General features: G+C 35.7%; 1 protein-coding gene across 4 annotated transcripts in view; it reads right to left on the bottom strand.

Annotated features, from left to right (window-relative positions):
* Positions 1-19,889, bottom strand: part of ATR (ATR serine/threonine kinase) — a 92,066-nt gene extending 72,177 nt beyond the window's left edge. Inside the window, exons 1-16 of one of the 4 annotated variants that reach the window (XR_010410259.1) lie at positions 18,955-19,626; positions 16,739-16,830; positions 15,486-15,635; positions 13,819-14,696; positions 12,493-12,668; positions 11,860-12,051; positions 10,234-10,430; positions 9,571-9,723; positions 8,463-8,655; positions 7,969-8,231; positions 6,489-6,679; positions 6,303-6,403; positions 5,976-6,147; positions 4,769-4,939; positions 2,996-3,190; positions 780-965 (exon numbers count right to left, since the gene is read on the bottom strand). Coding sequence is in view for 3 of the 4 variants with exons in the window: in XM_045903636.3 (XP_045759592.1) it covers positions 780-965; positions 2,996-3,190; positions 4,769-4,939; positions 5,976-6,147; positions 6,303-6,403; positions 6,489-6,679; positions 7,969-8,231; positions 8,463-8,655; positions 9,571-9,723; positions 10,234-10,430; positions 11,860-12,051; positions 12,493-12,668; positions 13,819-14,696; positions 15,486-15,635; positions 16,739-16,830; positions 18,955-19,040 (3,396 nt within the window). In the remaining variant the exon portion in view is untranslated. Of the gene's footprint in view, positions 1-779; positions 966-2,995; positions 3,191-4,768; positions 4,940-5,975; positions 6,148-6,302; positions 6,404-6,488; positions 6,680-7,968; positions 8,232-8,462; positions 8,656-9,570; positions 9,724-10,233; positions 10,431-11,859; positions 12,052-12,492; positions 12,669-13,818; positions 14,697-15,485; positions 15,636-16,738; positions 16,831-18,954; positions 19,627-19,708 lie in introns of those variants that run through there. The other 3 variants (XM_045903635.3, XM_045903636.3, XM_045903634.3) reach the window with 3 other exon arrangements.
* Positions 19,890-26,434: the final 6,545 nt, after the last annotated feature.

Here is a 26,434-nt window from a genome sequence, read left to right as displayed (position 1 = left end):
CATTTAAGCTGTTAATATTATTACAAAATGGGAATGTGAGTACTCTGCAAAGAAGAATATTCAAAATATTTATGTATGGACAAGGAAGGGGCAAGGATACTGGGGCACCTGGGTGGCTCAGTCAGTTAAGCGTCTGTCTTTGGATTGGGTCATGATCCTGGGGTCCTGGGATCAAGGCCCGCATCAGACTCCTTGCTCTGTGGGGAGCCTGCTTCTCCCTCTCTCCCTCTCTCTCTCGCTCACTCTTTCTCTCAAATAAATAAAATATTAAAAAAAATAAAATAAAGGATAAAGTAGACAAAGTAGAGAAAAAGAGCCAATAAAGACTGAGTAGACAGTAAAAAGAAAAAAAAAAAATCAAAAAAGTGTGGTATGACAGAAGTCACAAGGGAAGGCATGGTCAGTTGTACTGAATACCACTGAAAGGTTAAATAAGATAGGAGAAGAGAAGTAGTTAGTATGTTGTGCGAAACAGGTAGTTGGGAGTGGAAGTTTTTTAACTCTAGTTAAAAAGTAGTGAAGAAAAATTAATTTGAACATTTTTACCCAGTGAAAAAATAAAATCTATAATCATTTCAAAACACATATTTTTCAATATATACCTTGCTGTGACCATATAATTTAAATCATCAACCTTTTCAAAATAAAAATCCTAATTTGAAATTTAAATAAATCTCTAGCATTTGGAAGATGCATACAATACCTGTTTCTCCAATCTCACAATTAAGCTACAAAAAGGCAAAAACAAACAAACAAAAAGCCCATAAAACATTCCTTACCATTAATTCGGGTGATGTGATCTCTCTGGGGCCCTGATATGGATCATCACTAGATGCAAATGAGGCAAGTATTGACAAACCATTGAAAACCTGTTGATAGTGCTCTCCAATACGTAGCAATAATTCATTATGCAATCCTTGGAAATCTTGCCTCAATAGACTCCCCAGTTCAATTTCTGTTTCATTCTAATCCAAAGATACATTAAAAAAATAGTAATAACAGGCTCTTGGAAGCAAGTATCTTGATTTTAACATACTATTAGTAAATCAGGAGTTTTAGATCATCTGACAAAATTTACTAATGGTATTTTTAAAAGGTATTAGAAAAGGATTTTAATCTCAGTTTCTCCCAGCAGGTCTCCCATGGGCTACAGGTAATGAAGAAAAGTGATTAGACTATTTTCAAATAAAATTTTAAAAAGGAAGTCCCAGTTTTCTTAAAATATCATCAACTCATTATTCTTAGATACATAATCCCTGGGAGAAAATATAGTATAGTGGCTTAGAGCAGTCTTTCTGGTCAAACTGTTTGAATTTAAATTCCAACTTTGTCACTTATTACTTCTGCTGTGACCTGGACAAGTTACCTAATCTGACCTCTCTCTGCCTTAGCTTTCTCAATTATAAAATGGAAAAATAACAGCATCTTTATCTCATTGGATAACTACTGAGGACTAAGTGAAATGATCCATATAAATTGTTTAGTAAAGTTCTGACATGTAGGAAAATATTACTATCATTCTACCTCTACAATATAGATTTTCTTTCTCAAAATGAATAAACATACTCAATATTCAATAATTCTCATGTGGAAAGAAATCTATTGCTACCATATTTGAAACACATGAAATAAATTAACATCAGAGAAAACAGTAGTCACATATATGTATCTGACAGTTTCTCCTGTTCCTGCATAGTCTTGTATTTTTTCAAAGATATTGTTACGGGGGTGCCTGGCAGTCCCAGTCGTTTAAGTATCCAACTCTTGATTTCGGCTCAGGTAATGATCTCAAGGTCTTGGAATCGAGCTCCGCGCCCCACATTGGACTCCACACTCAGCAGCAGGGAGTCTGCTTGTCCCTCTGCTCCGCCCCACTGCACATGCTTGCACGAACCCTCTCCCTCTCAAATAAATAAATAAAATCTTAAAAAAAAAAAAAGATTCTCTCTTCCTTGTCCCTCCCCATGTGCGTTCGCGCTCTCTAAAAAAAAATTAATTAAAAAAAAAAATCATTGCTAGTATGACACCAAAAAAGAAGTATAAGCTATAATTTTAAATTTTAAAAAACAAGCAAAATACTGGCCCAAATTGTAATCAGAGCATTAAGTAACTAAACAAAACACTAGCATTATGCTATAGTTGAGATTGCCTCTTCCTGTAAATATAATTACTTGCATATCAGTCAACTTACAGCTCCAATCAAAAAATTCATTTTTTAAAAAAGATTTTATTTATTTATTTGAGAGAGAGAGAGTGAACATGAGCGGGGAGAAGGAGAAGCAGGCTTCCCACTGAGCAGTGAGCCCGATGGAAGGCTCAATCCCAGGAGCCCAAGACCTGAGCAGATATCAACTGAGCCATCAAGTGCCCCTCCAATCAAAAAATTCTAAAATGAGGGGCGCCTGGGTGACTCAGTCGTTAAGCATCTGCCTTCGGCTCAGGTCATGATCCCAAGGTCCTGGAATTGAGCCCCGCATTGGGCTCCCTGCTTGGCAGGAAGCCTGCTTCTCCCTCTCTCACTCACCCTGCCTGTGTTCCCTCTCTCGCTGTGTCTCTCTGCAAAATAAATAAAATCTTAAAAAAAAAAAAAATTCTTAAATGAGGGGTGTCTGGTTGGCTCACTTGGAAGAACATGTGACTCTTGATCTTGGGGGTGTGAGTTGAGCCCCACAATGGGTGTAGAGACTACAAAAAAAAAAAAAGCTAAAAAAAAAAAAATTCTAAAATGAAATGAGTTGAGAACCTGATCCACGAATGGATGATTATCATATGCCATTATGGTGAAATGATCAAAGAAAATAACAAATGAATAATTCTATTTAATATGCTCCTCTAGGCCCAAAATAAAGCTTATTTTGCATGATACTATTTGCACTTATATTACTCTAGAATAAGCTATAAATTACTCACTCTCCTTCCTACAATAATGTTACAACAGCTTTCCTATAATGCTAATTTAAACAAAAGAGTAAAATACACACAAACACACAATTACCTTCAGATAATGAAGGGCACGTTCTAACTCATCCTTGGAACAGGAACAGACCAAATGAGAAAAAATATATTTGAAGTTATTTATTAAAATCTCTCTACGATTGACATTTAATTGTTTTCCTAAAGTTCGAATGAGAGCAGAAGCTGCAGGGCTTGCTTTGGCAGCAAGGTCAGGTAGCAGAACTTGTAATGTCCTCTGAAAAAGAAACACTACAATTACTAAAAAGTATATTTGTCCAGGTAATAACATATTCACATAAGTTATGTGCAAAAATATTTTAAAATGCCAAACAAATCTGGAGTCCATATGTACTTAAATTCAGATTTACCATTTATTCACTCAACAGATATTTACTGAGCATCCATCTACATGATTCAGGCACTACAGGTATAGAAGCAAAAAAATGGCCAAGGTCCCTGATAGCAGAGTTCACACTGTAGCTAATGTATATGCTAGTACATAAGTAAAGAAGATAACTTTTCATGAGTATGTGTTAAAGTATACTCATGCTCTTAGACAGAATTTCCAAGTTTGATTTATTATCTGGGCTAACTTGGATTTAGACAACAAGCAAGAGTAACCATAAATACAGTATTTTAAGTTGTTTTTTTTTTTAATTAAAAAGTTCATGCTTCAATATTAATAAAACCATTTTAACATACTCACCATCCCAACATGGCAAAAAAAATCTGTTTTGATTTTGGTCTATTTCCTTTAAGATCTTATTCATTAAATATATATAAAATTCCAAACATAAAATGGTTGGCCTTTCATTTATTCATTCAACATGTATCTAAAAAACACCTACTACATGTCAGTCACTATACTAGGCACGGGAGACGTAATAGTAAACTAGCCTCAGCCCTGCCCTCAGAGATGCTTATACCTTACTTGTTTAATACCTTTCAATTTAATATTGAAATGAAGCTGTTTTAAGACTGATTTAACATAAGATAGTCTACAAAATATTAAAAATTATTATATTAATGGTTTGTTCTATAACCTAAATATTAGACATTTAGTTTCTTTTCAGGGTTTTGTTTAGTTTTGCTACTTGGAAAATGTTGCAATAGACACCTGCACTTTTGGTTCCCAGAGTGAAATTACTGAATGAAAAGATAAGAGTATCTTTATGATCCTTACTATAACTATCATATTTCCTTCCAGGATTTGACCAGTTTACAAGCAATTTTAAGTTTAAAACACAGTAATATTGTAGGGAGAAATACTCAGTTCTGACAGTGTGAATCATTATTATAATTTATTAAGGATAATTATAACTTTGCCCTTGCGAAAAGGTAGTAAGATAATCTACTCCATCCATCTTTCAAATCTCAACCCACTGACATTTCAAAGGCTTCCCAAACCACTCCATACTACAAACTCTGTAATCTGAATTCACAGGAGATCATATATATCAATAGTTTTGTACTATATTACTCTAACTCCTTAGGGATAAAAATGATATAAGACTGTGCATTACCAATGGAACCCATCATAGCACTAAAGACATAAGGGCTCAGTCAACTGAATTAGTTAGCATTAATCAATTAGTATTAACTTTTCAGGATAACTAACCATATAAAGCAATAACTCAAATTAACATGAACTTAAATTTTATAACAAATAAAGTCAAAAGAAAACATGTAAATTTGAAAATCCAGGATCTATATGCTCCTCAATGTACTTGCCAGATTTTCCTTAAACAAGACTAGAATGGAATAAACACAAAATTGAAAACCTCAATTAAGTCAACTACACCTTGCAACTTACAGTAAGGAAACGATTAAGATCAGGAAAGTCAAAAACATTGGCAATTTCAGACAAGGTATTTAAAGCCATTTCTCTCTGGTGAGCCACATCTTGTTTCCTCATCTCAGCATTCTGGCATGGAGTACTAGGAAGTGCTGTCATCTGACTGGAATGGAGGGATTCTACTAAAAACTAGAGCAAAACAATTTGTTAATTTTCATACAAGGAAGGAAATTTAACAAATACTCTCTAAGCTAACATAAAGAACATTATCAGTGCTCTAAACACATTACCTGAATTAGCTCATTCAATTTTTGTTTAACAACCTTAATGAGGTAGATTATGTCATAATCTCCCTTTTACAAATGGAGAAACCATGTTAAGAAATTTAAATTTATACCACTAACAGGGCAAAGCCAGTATTTTAACATATCCTAACTTTTCAACCATGAATTGAATCAACCTTTTTAAAAACAAAGACCCTTATCCACAATATTAAAAAAGTTTATCATCACTAAAAGGCTAAAAAAGCATTTTTTTTTTTTTTAAGATTTTATTTATTTATTTGACAGAAAGAGACACAGCGAGAGAGGGAACACAAGCAGGGGGAGTCAGAGAGGGAGAAGCAGGCTCCCTGCAGAGCAGGGAGCCCGATGCGGGACTCGATCCCAGGACCCTGGGATCATGACCTGAGCCGAAGGCAGTCGCCCAACCAACTGAGCCACCCAGGCGCCCTAAAAAAGCATTTCTTAATAGATCAACAACAGAGCATAATACGTCAATATATTATCATAAGATGATTTTTCCCCTCCCATTTATAATATATATCTCCAGACCAAGATCATAAAATGTAAAACTGGTAAGATCTAGGTTCTCTTATTAAATAAACTGAATACATCATTTAAAAAATATATCCTTTAAGGGCGCCTGGGTGGCTCAGTGGGTTAAGTGTCTGCCTTCAGCTCAGGTCATGATTCTCAGGGTCCTGGGATCGAGCACCACATCAGTCTCCTTGCTCAGAGGGGAATCTGCTTCTCCCTGTGTCCCTCCCCCACTCATGTGTGTGCGTGCTCTCTCTCTCTCAAATAAATAAATAAAATTAAAAAATATATATATATCCTTTAAAGCAAGACAAATAAAATATATATATATATATATATGGCTTTTTTTTTTAAACTCTTGCAAAGTACTACTATTTCCTATAGTCAAGGCCAATTCTGACTCTCACCTGACAGATGGGTTTCTTATACTGGCTGAAAAAGTTTTGCAGTTTAACACTCTTAGCTGCAACCAGAGCTCTGATTTCTGTATATGCTGCTCCAGAGACAGATGCTGACTTCGATAATAAACAATGCAATAAATGCAAAAGTGCAAAAGGTACCAAATCTCCTTTTGCTGCCCTAAAATTAAAAAAGTTATCATCAATGTCTCAAATATAAATGGAAATTCATAAAAAAATACATGTTGATAACACATTTCTTTCTATATCTGTCCCACCACCATTTCTAACACAAAGCAAACAAAAAAGGAAGTATACAAATGCTGCCAAATATACCTTCCAATATCCCCTGTTGTAAGAATCAACGTATCCTTCAACTCATTATTTCTTGAGATTTGAGCATGTGTATATGCTTCCTTCATTCTTAAGACAAAAAGCTAGAATAATAAAATTAACTAGTTAAAGAATTTTTTAGAGCCAGGTTAATGAAGATACAAATGTTTAAAAATAAAAACTATCAACCTCTTTTATAAATCCATCTTCAGAGTCCAAGGATTCCAATATATGCTTGATATTTCCACTAAAAGCCACTCTAACATCCTTGTCTGGATCTTCCATTAAATTTAATAAAGTTCCAAGAACTGTTTTCACATCTGTTTCATCTTCTCTAAAATCAAGGTGCTTACAAAGGTGATATAGATTATCTATGAAAGCTAAAGGGTAAGAGCATATAATACCTAATTTAACACATCAAATATCAAAGTTTTACAGTAAAAAATCAATAAACAATTTACAAAGATTTCTAACTTGCTTTATGTCAATATTTAAATTAGAGCACACAGATTTGTGGAAGATTAAATTGAATACTTACAAATTTAAATTTACTTTATACTTAATAAAAGTTATAAATAATCTGAATCTAAAATAAATTCTAGATTTTTTTAAGTTATAAAATGACTAGTCACTTAGATTTTGTAGATCATATTTTACCAAGACAGACTTAAAAGCACATTTCACTAATCCGGGGTGCCTGGGTGGCTCAGTCAGTTAAGCATCTAACTCTTGATTTGACTCAGGTCATGACCTCAGGGTTGTGAGATCGAGCCCCGCATTGGGCTCCATGCTGGTGTAGAGCCTGACTGAGATTCTCCCACCCTCTTAAAAAAAAGAAAAAAAGCACATTTCACTAATCCAAAAAACTGTGAACGGTTTTAAGGGCAATCTTAGCCTTACTGTTAATCTTACAAGATTCAGGGAGCCCTAGAAACTACCTATTACATATTATCTTGAAAACTTGAGAACAAGTTGCAATTTACTACCCAAACAAATGGATCTTACAAGTATTTATGTAAATCTCATGCTCTCAACATACTCATATATTACCATTGGAAAAGTGGCTAAGAAGATACAGCCTATATATAGTCCTCAACTGGGCAAAGTATCTAATTATTTGAAGTTCTGAAGGTCCAAGATAGTGGCAGGGGACACATTAAGAAGGTCCCTGGTATCACTAAAGAGGATACAGAATATTGAACCTCATGATACTGAACTAAACACCAGGTATCCCCAAGTAAGCTATCATATAGAATGAGCATTTAAAAATCCAAAAATTACTTCCCTTGTTAGTTCTGTGATACAGTCTAATACCAGATATCCCATTTATAAGTAATCATTACATGACCATTGAATCAAGCATGTCTAATTTTTTAAGGCTTCAAGCCTATTCTATCACTGATTTTTAAAAAAAGAGGTTAAAAAGGTTTTAAAGTAGGGTGCCTGGGTGGCTCAGTTGGTTAAATGTCTGCCTTCGGCTCAGGTCATGATCCTAGGGTCCTGGGATCAAGCCCCATGCCAGGCTCCCTGCTCATCAGGGAATCTGCTTTTCCCTCTCCCTTTGCCCCTCCCCCTGACTCGTACATGTGCTCTCTCTCTCAAATAAATAAGTAAAATCTTTAAAAAAAAAAAAAGGTTCTAAAGTATTAGATCATAACAAATCACTCACCAAGTTTCACTGGACTAGGTATTTTTTTTTTCAGTAGGAAAAGGAAAGGCTTGCAAACAGAAGCTTTTAGTTGAGAAGATGAACATTGGTGTTCAGAAGTGACTTTTAGGCTTTTACAGAAGAGGTCAATATGTCCATGTTCAGAGAAAGGTTCTGTTAAAGAACTTGTCAAATAAAACATGCCATGAAGCGTACACACAAGTTGACCAAGAATAGAGGCAAATTCTTTCTTGACAATGTCAGAATCATCTTTGACTTTATCTCTGGGGAGAAAAAAGAAAAGGTACTAACTAAACTTCACTTTATTTTGTGGTCTAAATAGTTTTGCTTAATTTGGGGCAAAAGTAATGGTAAGACGGCCTAGAAGGAAGAAAATTTAAATTCTAAAACTAAAATCAACATTTGCTCTATATAACCAGCAATATACATATATTTACATATAGTACGATTTTTCCAATCAAGTTATATATTCAAATTAAAATAATGATACATACATAAGAATCTTGGGCACTCTGTTACATGAATTCTGCTGCTGCAATAAGATAAAAAATCCATTAACACAACTAGCCCGGATTACTTCATGGGAGCTCTGTAGGGCCCAGCTATAAATTGCTGTTCTCCATTCAAGGAATATTCTTCTTGGAAACAACGTTAGAAGAAACACACACCGTGACTGTGCCTGTGGTGCTGAAAAAATTAAGTCTATTAAACAAGATTTTTAAGTGTTAACTTTATTTATATATGTATACAAACATATTCATTTTATATATGTATTCATTCTTTGTTGTAAAGTAACATTTAAAATACATATATTTAACTAAAAGCTCCTTTTTCAAAAATAAAGCATGTGCACTGAAAAAGGTCTATGTACAATCTTACTGGATAACCAGAGAAATGCAACTAAAAATCACACCCATCAGAGAGCAAAAAAATAATTTCTTTTAGTTACCTCAACACCTTTTTTTTTGATAGCAAACATTTTAAAGTCTGACAAAGTGAGGATGTGAGACAATAGGAACTCTCATATTCTGCTAAGAGGAATGTAAACTGGAATGGCATCTTTGGAGAACAATGTTGCAGAATAGAGCAGGGAATGTGCAAATCCTACAATCTGTTCAATTTGTTACTTCTTAGAAATCTAACTCCTTTTTGAATTGTTAAAAATGTACCTCCTTATATGCAAACCATGAATCATGAAACACTACATCAAAAACTAATGATATGGGCGCCTGGGTGGCTCAGTTGGTTAAGCAACTGCCTTCAGCTCAGGTCATGATCCTGGAGTCCCTGGATCGAGTCCCGCATCGGGCTCCCTGCTTGGCGGGGAGTCTGCTTCTCCCTCTGACCCTCCCCCCTCTCATGTGCTCTCTCTCATTCTCTATTTCTCAAATAAATAAATAAAATCTTAATAAATAAATAAATAAAACCACCTTTAAAAAAAAAACAAAAAAACTAATGATATAATGTATGGTGATTAATATAATAAAATAAAATTTTAGAAAATGTACTTCCTCTTTTAATTATTGAAAAAAACAGCAACATGTTAGAAATCCCACATAGAGATGAGTTAAACCACACACACAGAATTTTGTGACCACTTACAGTAGCTATCTGAAATCTTCTGGCTTAATGCTAAAAGATTAGTGCCAAATGTGGTCAACTTTAAAGAGCCATCATCAGAATGGGAATGAATCCATGGAAGTGAGAGCATTCCACATAAATCTTCCAGAATATGATCTTCAAAAGAAGTTTTCACTACAGAAACACACAACAGGTGATTAATTATATCTTTTTCCTTAATCATATTTACCTATATCTTTTTTTCAATAAAAATAAATGTCCTAAACATCAGGTGGAATTATAGCATTTAATAAACAAAGGTTCTTAATATAGAGATGATGTTCTGAGGTCTGTGAACCCAAAGAAATTAAATGTGACTTTATAAAAATATGCATCCATGTATTTTTTAGAAGGATCAAAAGCATTCTTCAGAAATTCTCAAAAAAATTTAATAGTTATAAATCACTTCTATTGGCTGAAAAAGAATAATAAATCAAAATATTACAGACAAATTTGGAACTTAGAAATTACTGAGTTAATTACTGAATTATTGAAATAGAACTGAAATAGAACGAGAACTAAAATCAAGAAAAAACTGTTGGGTATTCCAAACATTTGTGCATTTAGGCCTCACGCAAAAGAGAGCCTATTTCTATACTGATGATCTTTAAAAGTTATTTTGTTCTACTGTTTATTTACACTCACCATGAATATAAATCAGAGCATCATATATTTTCACCACTTTATCAATAATTGCCTCCAGGTCAGGCTTCTGAACAGATTCTAACAAACTCCTACAGCTCTTAAGCACTTTTGTGTAAAAATCCAAAGACATCCAAGTTATCTCTACTGAAGGTTTCTTCTTACATTTCTGTTGACAGTCCTTGAAATTATGGCTGCAGCTAAAACATTTTTAAGACACAGAATTACAATGAATTTTGTTATTCCAACCTAATATTGAAGTAAGCCAAAAAAAACTGTGAGTATAAAACTAACATAAATTTAAACTAATTCAAAGTAAATATGCACATCAATTAGTATGACATTATTATTTTAAGTTCAAACTATTTATGTCAGTCTAAATCACTCTTAGGATTTGGTAATTAAAATTAATCTAGGATATTCAAATGTGGTATCACCCAGGCTTAAAAATGACAGAAGATATCCCTGCATAATTATTAACTGCCTCAGTAAACCCTTTCTTAATAATAGAGGAGTAGACTGCAGGCTAATCAGCTATTTCTTCAAGTTGTCTCAAATTCCAAATTTAATGCAGCCTGAATTAATATAGTTTCTTTAAAATCTCCTTCATAACTTTTTATTGGCTAGTTATGAGTCAGAAAATAACAGAATAAATGATCATGTAAAAAACTAACTGAGCTTTGGTCTATAACTTGACAGTAAAAATAAGACTAAATCTTCAGAGAAGATTCACACTTGTTTCTTCTGATAGAATAATTAACCTAAATTAAGAATACCAAACTGAAAAGATAATTCTAATGAGTTCTAAATCCCTACTCTTATTATCAAAGGGAAATATCCTTTTGACTAAATGTTTGACTAAAACATTGGCTTTTGAGTTATATAAAAATGTGCTCTGCTGCTTTCTAATCATGTATACCCAGGAAAGTTAGTTTAGGCTTCAGACAAAAACAGTCTTGTTAGAGGAAGTAATCAAGATGATGACCACCAGTAGACCCTCAAGCTGGACCCAGGCCATCAGAGGCTCCTCACCCCTTCCCCTGTCCTTGGAATGTACACTCTGCCTAAAAGTCCCCACAGTGGGAGCTGTTCCAAGGACACAGCCTTGAGAGTAAGGTGTTGTTGAGACCATCTGGACTGAATACATGACTTAACCTCATTAAGTCCTCCAAATAAACCTCTAAGATTCTGGAAAGTGAGTTGAGAGATCAATTTATCTTTCACAGCCGCCTGAGACAAACCTTGTAAGTAAGTTCCCTTATAAAACCTGCCACCTACCAATCTGGAGTGGTCTGCCTCTTTCTTCAGTCTCTCCTTGCCCTGTGCATATAGGACCAATTTAGGAACCAATAAGCCTCAATTTCTCTAAGCCTCAATCTCTACTTTGTAAAGTAGGTATAACAGCATTTAACTTACAGAACTGTTATGAAGATTAAATAAAATATGTATAGTACTTAAGACAGTACCTAGCATTTAGCAGGTGCTCAATAAAAAACAAATTATCTTTTCCATTTCACTGAAAAGTCTGTGTTCTAAGGTCACACAAATTGAGCAAATAATGAAGTCTCCTAAAGCAATAAAGCCAAATTTATTACAGACAACCCACACAAAAAATACAAGTTGTCTTACCAGTCCATGTTTTGATGAGAACAATGAACAGTACACAGAGCAGTCAGCTGTAGGACAACAGTGATTCCTTCTAAAGTTGCAATAACAGGATTCTTTAGACTACCATATTCAAGGAAAATCTGAAGGGACTCAGCTTTCTGTTTCAGGGCACTCCATAATATGCTCTTTTTGTTCATATCCACATGTTTAATTCTGTAATTAATTATAACCATAATATAAAGATATTCATATTTAATATAAATTTGGTTAATATAAAATTGGTTCAATTAAAACAACTTTCAGGGCTAACTGAAATTTGGGAATTCTTTGATCACATTTGTTAACATATTTAAGTTTAACATATTCTAAATTGCTGATGAATATATAATCTCAGAGATTTTTTTTTAAATACTAATAAGTTAAATTAGACAGGCAAATAAAAACTTAAAAAATCTTTTAAGTAACCATATGTAGTCATGTTATCTTTCATATCAGAATGGACTACAAGTATTAAATATTTTAAAGCATTCCCCCGACTACCTTTAAAAAGAAAAACTGCTGTGTATTTAAGTCAAAGCACTTAACTAAAGGTGATTTTTAAAAGTGAATAAAGTTTTATTAAATGACTAAATACAAATTGAATGAAGGTCATACTCTTCAGTCTGTTTTGGTGGTCTTCTGGAAGAGTTTAGAGATGAGCTGAGTCGACGCCTTTTGGCTGATATTCCATCACTATCACTGCTGAGGTTTTCCTGTTGAACTTGGCATTGAACCTCAATGATTTCCATACTTTCCATTTTTAAGGCTGCATAAAGTGGGCCCAACAAATACTGAGAAAGTAAAAATAATTTCAAAAACTATGCCTTAGGAAATATGTTATTCAAAGACTGCAAAAATTCATTAGGTTATAAGTTTTCTAGTAGGGTAAACGATTTTCAGAGTCTCATCAGGTAAAACAAAGACCTAAGTTAATCTATATAATTTCACAACCTATAGACATATATATGATTCTGTATCTAGAACTATGGTTCTATAGTCCTAAAAGTCTTTTTTTTTTTTTTTTTTTTTTATTCATTAGAGAGAGAGAGAGAGAGAGGCAGAGGGAGAAGCAGGCTCCCAAGGAGCAGGGAGCCCAATGCGGGACTCGATCCCAGGACCCTGAGATCATGACCTGAGCTGAAGGCAGACGCTTAACCATCTGAGCCACCCAGGCGCCTATAGTCCTAAAAGTCTTAAGACAAATTCTCTCTAACCTGTTTTTCCCTCTGTCAAAATGCTACAAAGAGGGGCTCCTGGGTGGCTCAGTTGGTTAAACATCTGTCTTCGGCTCAGGTCATGATCCTAGAGTCCTGGGATCAAGCCCTGCATTGGGTTCCCTCTGCCCCTCCCCCTGCTCCTACTTGCTCTCTCTCTCTCTCTCAAATAAGTAAATAAAATCTTTGTTTAAAAAATGCTACAAAGAAAAACTCTCTATGAGAATTACTAACCTCTTTCATACTACAAATCCAGCAAGGTATAATATTTACTCAAGTTACTGTATATTTTATTGTACTGCCTGTCTCTCACAGCCTGCATAATTTGGCATGACTAGTACTATGTACCCACAGGTTTTCTAAATGTGATTGAATATAACCTGTCAAAGATAAAATCTAGGTGAGTGCTTGAAGATTTTGCAATTAAGTTGATAACTGGTCCCCTTTTAATTAATAATGCACTAAACATGCTTACACTTCACAAATCCTATTTTAAAATATCCTACTCCATTGGCAGTTCATTACCAAATTAGTGAAATCCTTCTCAAATCAAAGTAAAAGTCCATAATAAGGAGCCAAAGTGGATTGTGAAAAAAACTTATTCCATTCTGAATATACGTTATTAAAGATACTGTATTTTCTCATTGTTACATCTTACATATATGCATACACTTACATTATAAACAAAATACATAATACTTATCAAGTAACCTTAAAAATGACTTACCTCTGCATCTACCTGAAATCCAAGCACATCCACAAGAACTCTACAAATGTTTCTCACATAAACCTTCCTGACTTGTAAAGCAGATTCATACCCAGCTGGCACATATTTAAGGAAATACTGCAGTAAGTGGCACAAAGCTGCTTTTAGCAAATCAGACTTAAGCTGCATAAGCACACCATCTTCAAACATGACACAGAGTTTTTCCAGCAGCATATTTAAATAGACAGGTTCAATATTTCTATAAGCTTCTGCTTCAAAGGGGAACAGTGTTTTTATCAGCTTTGATAATGGTTCTTCATAGAGTTTCAACTGGTCAGCATCCATTTCTACAAGATGTTTTAATAATCCCAAAAATGAGCTGAAGAAAGTGCTTGCTGGTTGTGCTGGTAATCCACCAAGCTCAAAGAGTTCAGTTAAAAGGCTAATTGCTAAGGATTTAATTTTTGGACTACCATACTCCAGCAGAACACAACCTATCCGCCAAAGAAAGAGTTCTTGCCTTCTAAAAAACACAATTGCAACAATACGAATAAGAACTGTTAATAAAGTGACTTCAATAAATTCTAAATTTTGCATGTTCACCAATTGCAAAGGAGCTGGTTGTAAATATCCCATATGTTCATCTAGTTGACTTAAAAATCGGCTAACTACCACTGGCCATTCCACAAAGTGTCCCATTGCATTTTTTCTGTGGAGGTAAATCACATCTTCAAAAAGATGTAGTAATTCCTTTGTCAGTACTCCAAAAATTGCAGGGCTCTTGCTTTTAAAAAGAAATAATAATGAGCAGATAACTTCACAGATTTTCTTATGTAACATATGACAGGATGGAGTTGCTGCAATCCGCAGAAGTCTTGTTATGATCCAATTACTGAATTCTTTGAAATAAACAAAAAAGATATTAAATAAGTACATCAGAAATGCTAACTAATTTGCTAAATCCTTGATGATTCATTTTTATTTTTTTAAGATTTTATTTATTTATTTGACAGAGAGACACAGCGAGAGAGGGAACACAAGCAGGGGCAGTGGGAGAGGGAGAAGCAGGCTTCTCCCTCCCCTCCTGACCCTCCCCCCTGCTAGTGCTCTCTCTCAAATGAATAAAAAAAAATCTTTAAAAAAATAAAATTAAAAAGTGTGGCAAAGAATATAGACAAACAGGTATTTATAATCCAGCTTAGTAACCACTATGATAGAAGAAATGCAGAACACAGTACAAACAGAGCATAAAGAAGGAACAACTAAGCCAGTGCTAGGGCAGGCAGTCAGGAGTTCTGGTCAGAAATTAGACAATAAGGAAATACAATGAGTAAAAGCATGGATTTTCCAATAAAACTTTGTTTACAAAAACAGGCAGCCAGCCCATGGGCCACAGATTGCTAATGCCTGATCTAGAAGAGATTATCAAAAACAGAAAAAAGAAAACTGCTCATGTGTTCAATGGCAAATAAATTTGATTATTTCTGTTCCATCCTGGGTACCTACTTCATAACAAAAGAAAACAATAAAGATGCATAAAACAAAACTAACCATTACCATTTTGCTCCCTTAAATTAGAGCAAATCTGATGAAAATATGTATAAAATGTATGTTATATTTCAGAAGAGCAGAAGAGGGTAGATTTCATAAAACCAATTGCAAATGAATGCACAAATAGCAGGACTTACCAATACAACTGCCTTTGGCCTCATTTTGCCCTTGACTTCCATTCACATTTACAAACATAAGTGGGGAGGACTTCATTATATGCTGGATGAAATCAAGCAACATCACAGAGGTTGGCTGAGAGTCAGTTTTCTTTACAAGTTCTAGAGCAACTAAAATGATAAAAGATTCATTTTAAAGAGTCATGACAAATTAGATGGCAGTCCTTTTGTTAAAAAACTAGACTTTGGTGACCAGAACTGTGTCCAGTATAGTATTCATGATAAATTGATGGGACTAAACTCTACAATCCTATCTAATTTTAAATGTTTAATAAACATGTACATTCATCTATTATACACTCATTCACCAAATATAGATTAAAGGCCTACAATATGCTTGGCACTGTACTAAAATCTGAGTGGGGAAAAAACTTCACCTGATTAGGTGAGAGAATCAGACAAATTAATAATTATAATATGGTATGTTAACTGCACCAATCCACGATAGAGGAAGCAAGTGTCTGCGAAGATGCTGTGAAGGAACTGATTCCTAGATGATGAGAATTTGGTCAGAGAGGGGAAGGGCAAGTGGTCTAAACAGGGCCAGTACCATATGAAAACACATCTTGCAAGTATTCAGTAGTCCTTTATTATTTTTCAGCAACTCTTAATTTCATAGATTGAAAAAAGGCTATTTTAAGTCATAATATCTGTGCAAAATTTGGAAGTAAGTTTATATACTATGAGCCAAATGCTATGCTATATTACCCCTTCCATGTAATTTTAACAGATATGACAAATGTGACACCATCTTGCCAAGTTGGTAATATTTGTCTTTTAAATTGCCACAAACAGGAAACAGTTGCTTCAACAACTCACAAGATCTTATTACCTCCCACAAAGTCACCAACTCTTAGAGTTTTTAAACGGCATTTGTTTCTCAACCACTAGTGTAAGACCTAGCTAAAACAGGGTCCACATCATTAGAAATGGCCAACTATTTTTTATTTATTCTAATAGCTTAGATCAAAGAATGCCATAGCAAGCAGCAGAAAATCTAGATAACAAGCAGGAAAACAGAATTACTTTAAATGCCTAAATCACATTATGTAGTAAGTTAATACTGTAAACAAGTTGCTTGAAAATAGTAACTATCATAAATACTAACTTTACATTTAAAACTACATGGAGAAAAATGCTAGCATAATGCTGTATATATGGAAAAGAAAACAATTTAATTCATAAAATTTATATAAGAAATAACTGTTTCTTACCAACATTTACATCTGTAAGTATTCGGTCAATGAACTGACATAAAATTTGTCTTGGCTTCTGTACAACTGTATTATAGTCCTCTGGACTGGCACTAAAATACAAATAAAAAGTTTTTAAGCCTTAAAGAGACTCACAATTTCATTTGTAAAAAATTCTCAAAATTTGAATTTATCAAATGTATTTAGTTTTAATGTTAACATTCATTGTATCCTTCTGTTTAAAAATGAAAGAAAAATTTAAATACACATTACTGATTTAGAAGGGAAAAAACATGCTAAATGACACCAGAGGCACCCAATATGCAAAATCTAGACCTGTCCTGCCCAATATAGTAGCCATTATTTATGTAGCTATCGAGCACTTGAAATGTGGTTAGTCCAAATTGAAATGTCCTTTAAGTATAAAATATACATTGGATTTTAAATATTTGGTACCAGAATATCTCATTAATAATTTTATATTAATTACATGTAGAAATGATATCTAGAGATACTGAGTTATATAAAATATATTATTGAAAATTACTTTCACCTATTTTCTTTTTACTTTTTGTCATGTGGCTACTAGAAAAAATTTTTTTAAAAGATTTTATTTATTTATTTGACACAGAGAGAGAGAGAGAGACAGTGAAAGCAGGAACACAAGCAGGGGGAGTGGGAGAGGAAGAAGCAGGTTTCCCACCGAGCAGGGAGCCCGATGCAGAGCTCGATCCCAGGACCCTGGGATAATGACCTGAGCCGAATGTAGATGCTTAACCGAATTAGCCATCCAGGCGCCCCTAGAAAATTTTTAATTATACATGTGGCTTGCATTTTATTCATATTGAGCAGTGTTGACCTAGACTTTCGGAAAATCTACAGAATTCATTTCTTCAACAAATGAATTAAGGGGAAAAAAAAGAGGAGAAACCTATAACAAAGACTTAAGAGCCATATCAATCAATTACAATCTATGATCCTACAATGGATTCTGATTAAAAAAAAAACTAAAAAAAGCAAAACAAAACAAACAGCTCTGATAACTGCTATCTCTTTGACTTTGGTTATTCAATTTCTGTGACTCAGTTTCTTACTGAATGGTGATAAAATGTACTCCATTCTACATCATGGAGATACTGTGAGACTGAATAGGCTTGAATGAAGCAGTTGCAGTAAGAAACTCATGACAGTTAACTATTATTATACAATTCTCTATGGGTCAATTTTTTCGGTTCTTTCCCTTAGAATATCCACAATTAAATGAAATGAAAGGTAACATAAGCTCTGGTGATGTGAGAGACTATAAATAAATCCAAGATACTATCATTTTACTAACAAGTCTCATAAAGGAAGAAAAAAGAGGGAAGAAAAGTATTAATTAGTTAATTCTACATTAAAACAAGATGGGGAAAAAAATATTAGCTTCACATTGAGCCTGAAAGATGAAATCTGTACATCAATTTTCTAAAATGAGCATGTGTATTCACGTTACTTTATAAAATGTTAACACAGGGGCACCCGGGCGGCTCAGTAGGTTAAGCGGCTGCCTTCGGCTGGGGTCAGGATCTCAGTGTCCTGGGATCCAGTCCCGCATCGGGCTCCCTGCTCAGCAGGAAGCCTGCTTCTCCCTCTCCCTGCCTCTCTGGCTACTTGTGCTCTCTCTCTCTGTCAAATAAATAAAATCTTTAAAAAAAATAAACAAATAAAATAAAATGTTAACACAAAGTATGCTTGCAACATTCATGAAAAGTGAAAAAAACACAAAAACAGAATAATTCAGTTAAGACAAGTGTGGTTCCTTCACTTATCCTCTTATTTATGTGATTAAGACTAAATATCCTTGTATGGCTAACAAGTGGAGATGAACACAACTGCACCCCAAAAAGAAAGGAATTAAATACCCCATGGATATTATATATATATATATATATCTACACATATACATGTATAGATATATATATATATAATGTCACTTCTGACTTTGTGTGCTAAGTTTTCAAACAGCTTAAAAAATTGGGAAGCAATTATTCCGACTGATGGTTCAACTGCAGTTGTGGTACAAGCCCATTTTTTTCTTGTTCGCAGTGGGTTACAACTTAAAAAAAAAAAAAAAAAAAAGCAAGCAAAACAAAAACCCTGCCTTCCTTAGGCCTGGTTGAGGGAAAGTGCGAGTGTGCTGAAGGGGGATAGCAACCATCCACATCCCTCCCCTCCCTTCAGGTGGGATACTGGTTTACCTGATTTTACTCTTCGGTTCACAGAAAACAGGCTTTTGCAAATGAAACAATATTATTTTCACATTTTGGCAACATTCTGTGCACATTTATATCTTGTGGACGTTGTAGCAGGTCCCTAAGTTTCTGACTAAAATAACGGATTGGGGACTGGATGGCCAACAGGAAATGGGTCCTATCTTCAGAACGACCTGTGGTTTCATTCTGAAGAAAGAAACCAACTGCCTTTTCTAGCAATTGGCCTTCCTTGCACAAAATGAGAACCAGCGATTTTTCTTCTAAAAGAGGCAGTTTGGGTCCAAAGGTAAAGCTAAAAACCCAGTTCCTTCCGGAGCGATCACAAAGAATAGAAACTGCGGAAAATTCATGGGTCAAGTCCCTCATCTCAGGAAAGAAGTTTCCGGGAAGCAAATGAGTGTAGAAAGTGATCAGAAGGGGCCGTTCCCTCCAGCTGCAGGGGACAAGCCCCGGGGAAGGGACGAGCTCCCGGGCGCCGCTGAGGTATGGGGTCGGCGAACGCCTCTCGTTCCCTGGACCGAACGCCGGGAGTCTGCGGCGACGCCTCGCATATTTTTAACCACCTCTGAGGGAGAAGTGCTGAAAGGAGTCTCGAAACATCCACAAGGGCCGGGGTTGAGGGTTTCGGAGCCGGCACGCGCGCGGCTGGTGAGGGAGAGCACGTGAGACGCCATCCTGGCCGGGTGGAGAAAAACGCGCGACCGGGAGCGGGAGCGGGAGCGGCCGGGCCTGGCCCTACCTGCCCAACTCCCGCAGAGCGGGGATCATAGATGCCAACTCCAGGCCGTGGTCGCCCATGCTGAGAATGCGCCCCACTCATCAACGGCGCCGACGCGGACTCCCGGCGTCTCCCCAGCTACCTCTACCGGGAAGGCGCGGCGCCCGACGGTGCCCCGCCAGGCCCAAAACTCCTCCCGGAAGCCGCTGCTGGTCCTGCCCCGTTAGGCCCCATTCTTTTTCCTTGTAGGACCCGGGGGAAGCCGGGAGGCCGAAAAGGGGTGGAGCAAAGCAGGCGGAGCGCGCGTCGGTCAAGTTTCCCACTGCGTCTCGGGTTTAGGGCGGAACGCGGGGCGGGCGTGATTCGCGACGAGTTTTGGTTTTTACCCGCATCCTTTGCTACAGCTTGGGAGGCTCAGGAAGGCAAGATCCCCGGTTCTGGAGAAGAAACAGGCTTGACGGGCGCTAGCCCTGCCTCCCTCGCATCACAAAAGTGAGAACTGAGATAATTCCCAGAGTTTGTGTGCAAACTTGGCAGCTGCAGGCGGTGAAATTAAGATCACAAAGTCCTCTCCTGGTTCACGGAAGGAGAAATGTTTTCAAGGCCTGGGCAGCTCGGATTGCCACCCATACTCCCAAACAGAGGACTAGAATAAGGAAACACCTCGTGCCTATCACCCAACTTCAATAATTGTTGCATATGGCCAGTCTTTGTTTCATCTATAACTACCCTTCCCATTTCCCCTCTTCCTAATTGGATTATTTTTTTTTTAAAGATCTTATTTATTTGACAGCACAAGCAGGGGGAGTGGCAGGCCGAGGGAGAGGGAGAATCAGGCTCCCTGTAGAGCAGGGGGAGCCCGATGTGGGACCTAATCCCAGGACCCTGGGATGATGACCTGAGCCAAAGGCAGTGGCTTAACCAACTGAGCCACGAACTGGACAGGCGCCCCCTAATTGGATTATTTTAAAGAAAATCTCCAACATCAAATAAATTTATCTATAAATACTTAAGTTTATAGCTCTTAGAGATAAGGATTCAGTTCTGCCTTGAAATAATCAAGCCAATCTACTTCCCTCCAAATCCCATTACCACCATGCTAGTTTCAGACCATCACAATTGTTCCCACAGCGTTCTAGTTTACCTCTCTTCCTTTAGGCTTTTCCTCCAATCTATTCTCTACACTGGACCCTCCCAACTTTTTTTTTTTTTAATCGTACAACAGTATCATTGGAATTTTTAAAATATATGCATCCTAATGTGTGCATATTTATTAACCACATATATTTATTTTTATTTATTTTTTTTTAAAGATTTTATTTATTTATTTGAGACAGAGAGAATGAGAGAGAGAGCACATGAGAGGGGGGAGGGTCAGAGGGAGAAGCAGGCTCCCTGCCGAGCAGAGAGCCCGATGCGGGACTCTATCCAGGGACTCCAGGATCATGACCTGAGCCGAAGGCAGTCGCTTAACCAACTGGGCCACCCAGGCGCCCAACCACATATATTTAGCACTATGTTGTAGTATACATAAAATGCGTGATGATGTAAATTTGGACAAAATACAACCGTTGATTGGTGTCTGTATTCCTCTCACTGCCTTTTTATCATTAGGGGGAGTGGAATGTGGGGGGGTAGAGAGTGAAGCAGGAAGCAGAGAGGCTGAGGTAGGTGGGTCCTAGTGTCCTTGAGACCTTGGTATTTCCTAAGCCCAGTGTCTAATTCAAAGTTGATAAGGGGGCACCAGCAATGCCTTGGAGGTTTCAGCCTGCATGTGTATAGAATGGTCCCCATTGATGATTAAACTTGGGGGGGGGAAATGACCACCAGGTGGCACCACAGCCCAAATAAGAGGAAAATGGACTTGTCTGTTCTCAGATGCCCAAACTCCTGGCTGCCCAGCTCTGCAAGTTCCATCATAATGCATTGGATTTTTTAAATTTCATTTATGGTATTTTGTCAGGATTTTACTGTATAATTCACACCATAAAATATACACTAAAATAGAAATCTTTTTTTTTTTTAAGATTATTTATTTGTCAGAGAGAGAGAGCACATACAAGCAGGGGGAGCGGCAGGGGTAGGGGACAGGCAGAAGGAAAAGCAGGCTCCCCACTGAGCAAGGAGCCTGATGCTGGACTCCATCCCAGGGCCCTGGGATCATGACATGAGCCAAAGGCAGACACTTAACCGACTGAGCCACCCAGGTGTCCCTAAAATAGAAATCTTAAGGAAATGAGATAAAAATATAGATTTCAATTTTCTTTCTACACTGGAATGGACTGAAATATACACCTCCTTGGTACATGGTGCTCGAAAATTTGCATTTTAAATAATTTTTAATTTTTGTTTCTCCTAGTTTTATTGAGAAATAAATGACATGTTACTGCATGTTACTGTATAAGGTTAAGGCATACAGCATGATGGTTTCATTTGCATATATTATAAAATGATTACCATAATAGGTTCAGCTAACATCCATCTTCTCATATAGGGACAATAAAAAGAAAGAAGAATAAAAGAAAAAAATATTTTCTCCTTGTAATGAGAACTCAGGATTTACTCTCTTAACTTTCCTATACACCGTACAGCAGTATTAGCTATAGTCATCATGTATTCATTATATCCCTAGTACTTATTTATCTTATAACTAGAAGTTTGTACTTTTTGGCCACATTGGTCCAATTCCCCTCCTACTACCTCCTACCTCTGATAACCACAAATCTGACCTCTTTTTCTATGAATTTGGTGGGATTTTTTGGTTTGTTTTATATTCCACATGTAAGTGAGATCGTATGGTATTTATCTTTCTCTTTCCTGCTTATTTCACTTAGCATAATCCCTTCAAGGTCTCTCCATGTTGTCAGAAATGGTAGGATTCCCTCTTTTTGTGGTTAAATAATATTCCGTTATATATATATATACACATATATATATCCATTATATATATACATATATATATACTCATATATATGTCACAATTTCTTTATTCATTCATCCACTGATGGATACTTAGGTTACCTGTTTCCATATCTTGTCTATTGTAAATAATGCTACTATGAACATAGGAGTGCAGATATCTTTTCAAGTTAGTGTTTTTATTACCTTAGGATGTATTCCCAGAAGTGGAATTATTGGATCGTATGGTAGCCCTATTTTTAATTTTTTGAGGATCCTCCATAGTCTTTTCCATAGTATCTGTACCAATTTACAATCCCACCAACAATGCACAAGGCTTCCCTTTTCTCCATATCCATGCCAGTATTTGTTATCTCTGTTTGATAATAGCCATTCTAACAGGAATGAAGTGATGTCTCACTGTGCTTTAAATTTACATTTCCCTAATAACTAGTGATGTTGAACTTCTTTTCAGGTACCAGTTGGCCTTTCATATATCTTCTTTGGAGAAATATTTATTCAAGTCTTTTACCCAATTTTTAATTGGGTTGTTTGTTTTCTTGTTATTGAGTTGTATGAACTCTTTCTATACTTTGGTTATCAACCCCTTATCAGATATATGGTTTGCAAATATGTTTCCCAATTTGTAGATTGTCTTTTCACTTTGTTGATGGGTTTTTCTGCTATGCAAAAGCTTTTTAGTTTGATTTAGTCCCACTTCTTTGTTTTCTATTTTACTGCTTATGCTTTAGATGTCATATCCAAATATCATTACCATGATCCATGTTAAGAAGTTTTGTTTCTATGTTTTCTTCTAGGAGTTTTATGGTTTCAGGTTTTACATTTAAATCTTTAATCCACTCCAAGTAAATTTTTGTAAGTGGTCTAAGATATGGATCCAGTTTCATTCTTTTACATGTGAATATCCAATTATCCCAGCATCATTTATTGAAGAGATTATCTTTTCTCCGTTGAGTCTTCTTGGCTCCCTTGTCAAATATTAGTTTGCCATATGTGCTCAGATTTATTTCTGCACTCTTGATTCTGTTCCATTGGTCTATTTGTCTGTTTTCAGGCCAGTACCATTCTGTTTGTATGACTATAGCTTTAGTTATAGCTTGAAATCAGGAAATGATACCTTCTGATTTGTTCTTCTTTCTCATTATTTTTTGGTTATTCAGGTCCTTTGGTGGTTCCATATAAATTTTAGGAGTGTTTTCTTGTTTGTTTGTATACTTCTGTAAAAAATGCTACTGGAATCTTGATAGGGATTGCATTGAATCTATAGATGGCTTTTGGTAGTATTGACATTTAACAATATTAGTTCTTCCAATCCACAAACGAAAATCCTTTCCATTTCTTTGTGTCTTCTTCAGTTTCTTTCATCGGTGTTGTAATTTTCAGTATAGAGATCATTTCCTCCTTAGTTAAATTTATTCCTAAGTATTTTACTGTTTTTGATGCTATTGTAAATGGGATCTATTCCTTTATTTCTTTCTCAGAAATTTTATTGTTAGTGTATAGAAATGTTACTGATTTTTTTATGTTAGTTTGGTATCCAGCAACTTTACTGAAATCATTGATTAGATAAAACAGTTTTGTGTTGGATCTTTAGGATTTTCTATACATAATATCATGTCATCTGCAAATAGAGACAATTTTACTTCTTCCTTTCCTATTCTGATACCTTTTTTTTTTCTTGCCTCATTGCTTTAGCTAGGACTTCCAGTACTATGTTGAATAGGAGTGGTGCAAGTGGACACCCGCTCTTGTTCCCACTCTTAGAGGAAAAGATTTCATCCTCTCACCGTTGAGTATGATGTTAACTGTGGGCTTATCATATATGATCTTTATTACATTGAGATATGTTCCTTCTATGCCTACTTTGTTAAGAGTTTTTATCATGAATGGATGTTGAATTTTGTCAAATGCTTTTTCTGCATCTATTAAGGTGATCATATGATTCTTTTCTTTTGGTCTATTGATATGATGTAGCTCATTGATTGATATGTGTATGTATGTGTATGATATGTGTCTTTGCATCCCAAGGATAAATCCCACAAGATCATGGTGAATGATTCATTTAATGTGGTGCTGAATTTGGTTTAGTAGTATTTTATTGAGAATTTTTGCTTCTATATTTATCAGGGGTATTGGCTTGTAGTTTTCTTTTCTAGTAGTGTTTTTCCTGGTTTTGGTATCAGGATAATTTCAGCTTCATAAAATGAGTTTGGCAGTGTTCCCTCCTCTTCAATTTTTTGGAAGAATTTGAGAAGTATTGGTGTTAATTTTTCTTTAGATGTTTGGTAAAATTCACCATTGAAGTCATCTGGTCCTGGGCTTTTCTTTGTTGGGAGATTTTTTTTATTACTGATTTAATCTCCTAACTAGTAATTGGCCTATTCAGATTTTCTGTTTCTTTCTGATTCAGTCTTGGTAAGTTGTGTGTTTCTAAGAATATTTCCATTTCTTCTAGGTTGTCCAATCTGTTGGAGCTTAGTAGCCTCTTATGATTCTTTGAATTTCTGTGGTATCAATTATAATGTTATTTTTCATTTATAATTTTGTTGATTTGGGTCCTTTCTCTTTTTTCCTTGGTTAATCTAGTTAAGGGTTTATCAGTTTTATCTTTACAAAGAATCAACTCTTACTTTTGTTAATCTTTTCTGTTGTTTTTCTGTTCCTAATTTTATTTATTTCTGCTCTCATCTTTATTATTTCCTCTCTTCTGCCAACTTTGGGCTCAGTTTGTTCTTTTTCTAGTTCCTTAAGGCATAGAGTTAGATTATTTATTTGGGATCTTTCTTCCTTCTTAATGTGGGTGTGTATTGTTAACTGTTCTTGCTGCATCCCAGCAGTTCTGGTATGTTGTGTTTCCATTTTTGTTAGTCTCAAGAAACTGTGTTATTTTCTCTTTAATTTCTTCCTTCATCCATGGGTTGTTCAGGAGAGTATTGTTTAATTTCCATGTCTTTGTTAATTTTCCAATTTTCTTCTTACTGGTTTCTGTTTTTATGTCACTGTGGTCAGAGAAGATAGTTGGTATGATTTCAGTCTTCTTGAATTTGCTAAGATTTATTTTGTGGCCTGAGATATGGTCATTCCTAGAAAATGTTCCATGTGTGCTTGGGAAGAATATGTATTCTGCTGTTGTTGGATAGAATGTTTTGTATATGTGTTTGTTAGGTCCGTTTGGTCAATAGTGTTATTCAAATACACAGTTTCCTTATTGATTCTGTCTGGATGATCTATCCATTGTAGAGAGTGGGATATTAAAGTCCTCAACCATTATCGCATTACTCTTTACTTCTCCTTTTAGCTCTGTTAGTTTTTGTTTTAGATATTTAGGTGCTCTGATGTTGGGCATATAAATATTTATAATTGTTATATCTTCTTGATATATTAAACTCTATTATTATTATGTAATGACCTGCTTTGTCTCTTTTTACCATTTGTAGTGTAAAGCGGGTTGTTTCTGATATAAGTATAGCTACCCCTACTTTTTTTTGGTTGTCATTTGCTTGAAATGACTTTTTTTCCATACCTTCACTCAGTCTATGTGTGTCTTTAAGGCTAAAGTGAGCCTCTTTTTTTGTTTTTGTTTTTTTAAGATTTTATTTATTTATCTGAGAGAGAGAGAATGAGAGAGAGAACACGAGAGGGGGGAGGGTCAGAGGCAGAAGCAGACTCACTGCTGAGCAGGGAGCCTGATGCGGGACTCGATCCCGGGACTCCAGGATCATGACCTGAGCTGAAGGCAGTCGTTTAACCAACTGAGCCACCCAGGTGCCCTAAAGTGAATCTCTTGTAGCCATCATGTTGTCAGATCTTTTTTTTTTTTAATCCATT

The sequence above is a fragment of the Mirounga angustirostris genome, unplaced genomic scaffold (genome assembly GCF_029215605.1).
Source record: "Mirounga angustirostris isolate CCGP_5_RB_7025 unplaced genomic scaffold, mMirAng1.0.hap1 SCAF_1, whole genome shotgun sequence".
In the NCBI taxonomy this organism is placed as follows: domain Eukaryota; kingdom Metazoa; phylum Chordata; class Mammalia; order Carnivora; family Phocidae; genus Mirounga; species Mirounga angustirostris.
The sequence above is the reverse complement of the archived record's forward strand: the minus strand, read 5'-3'. Positions and strand labels throughout refer to the sequence as shown.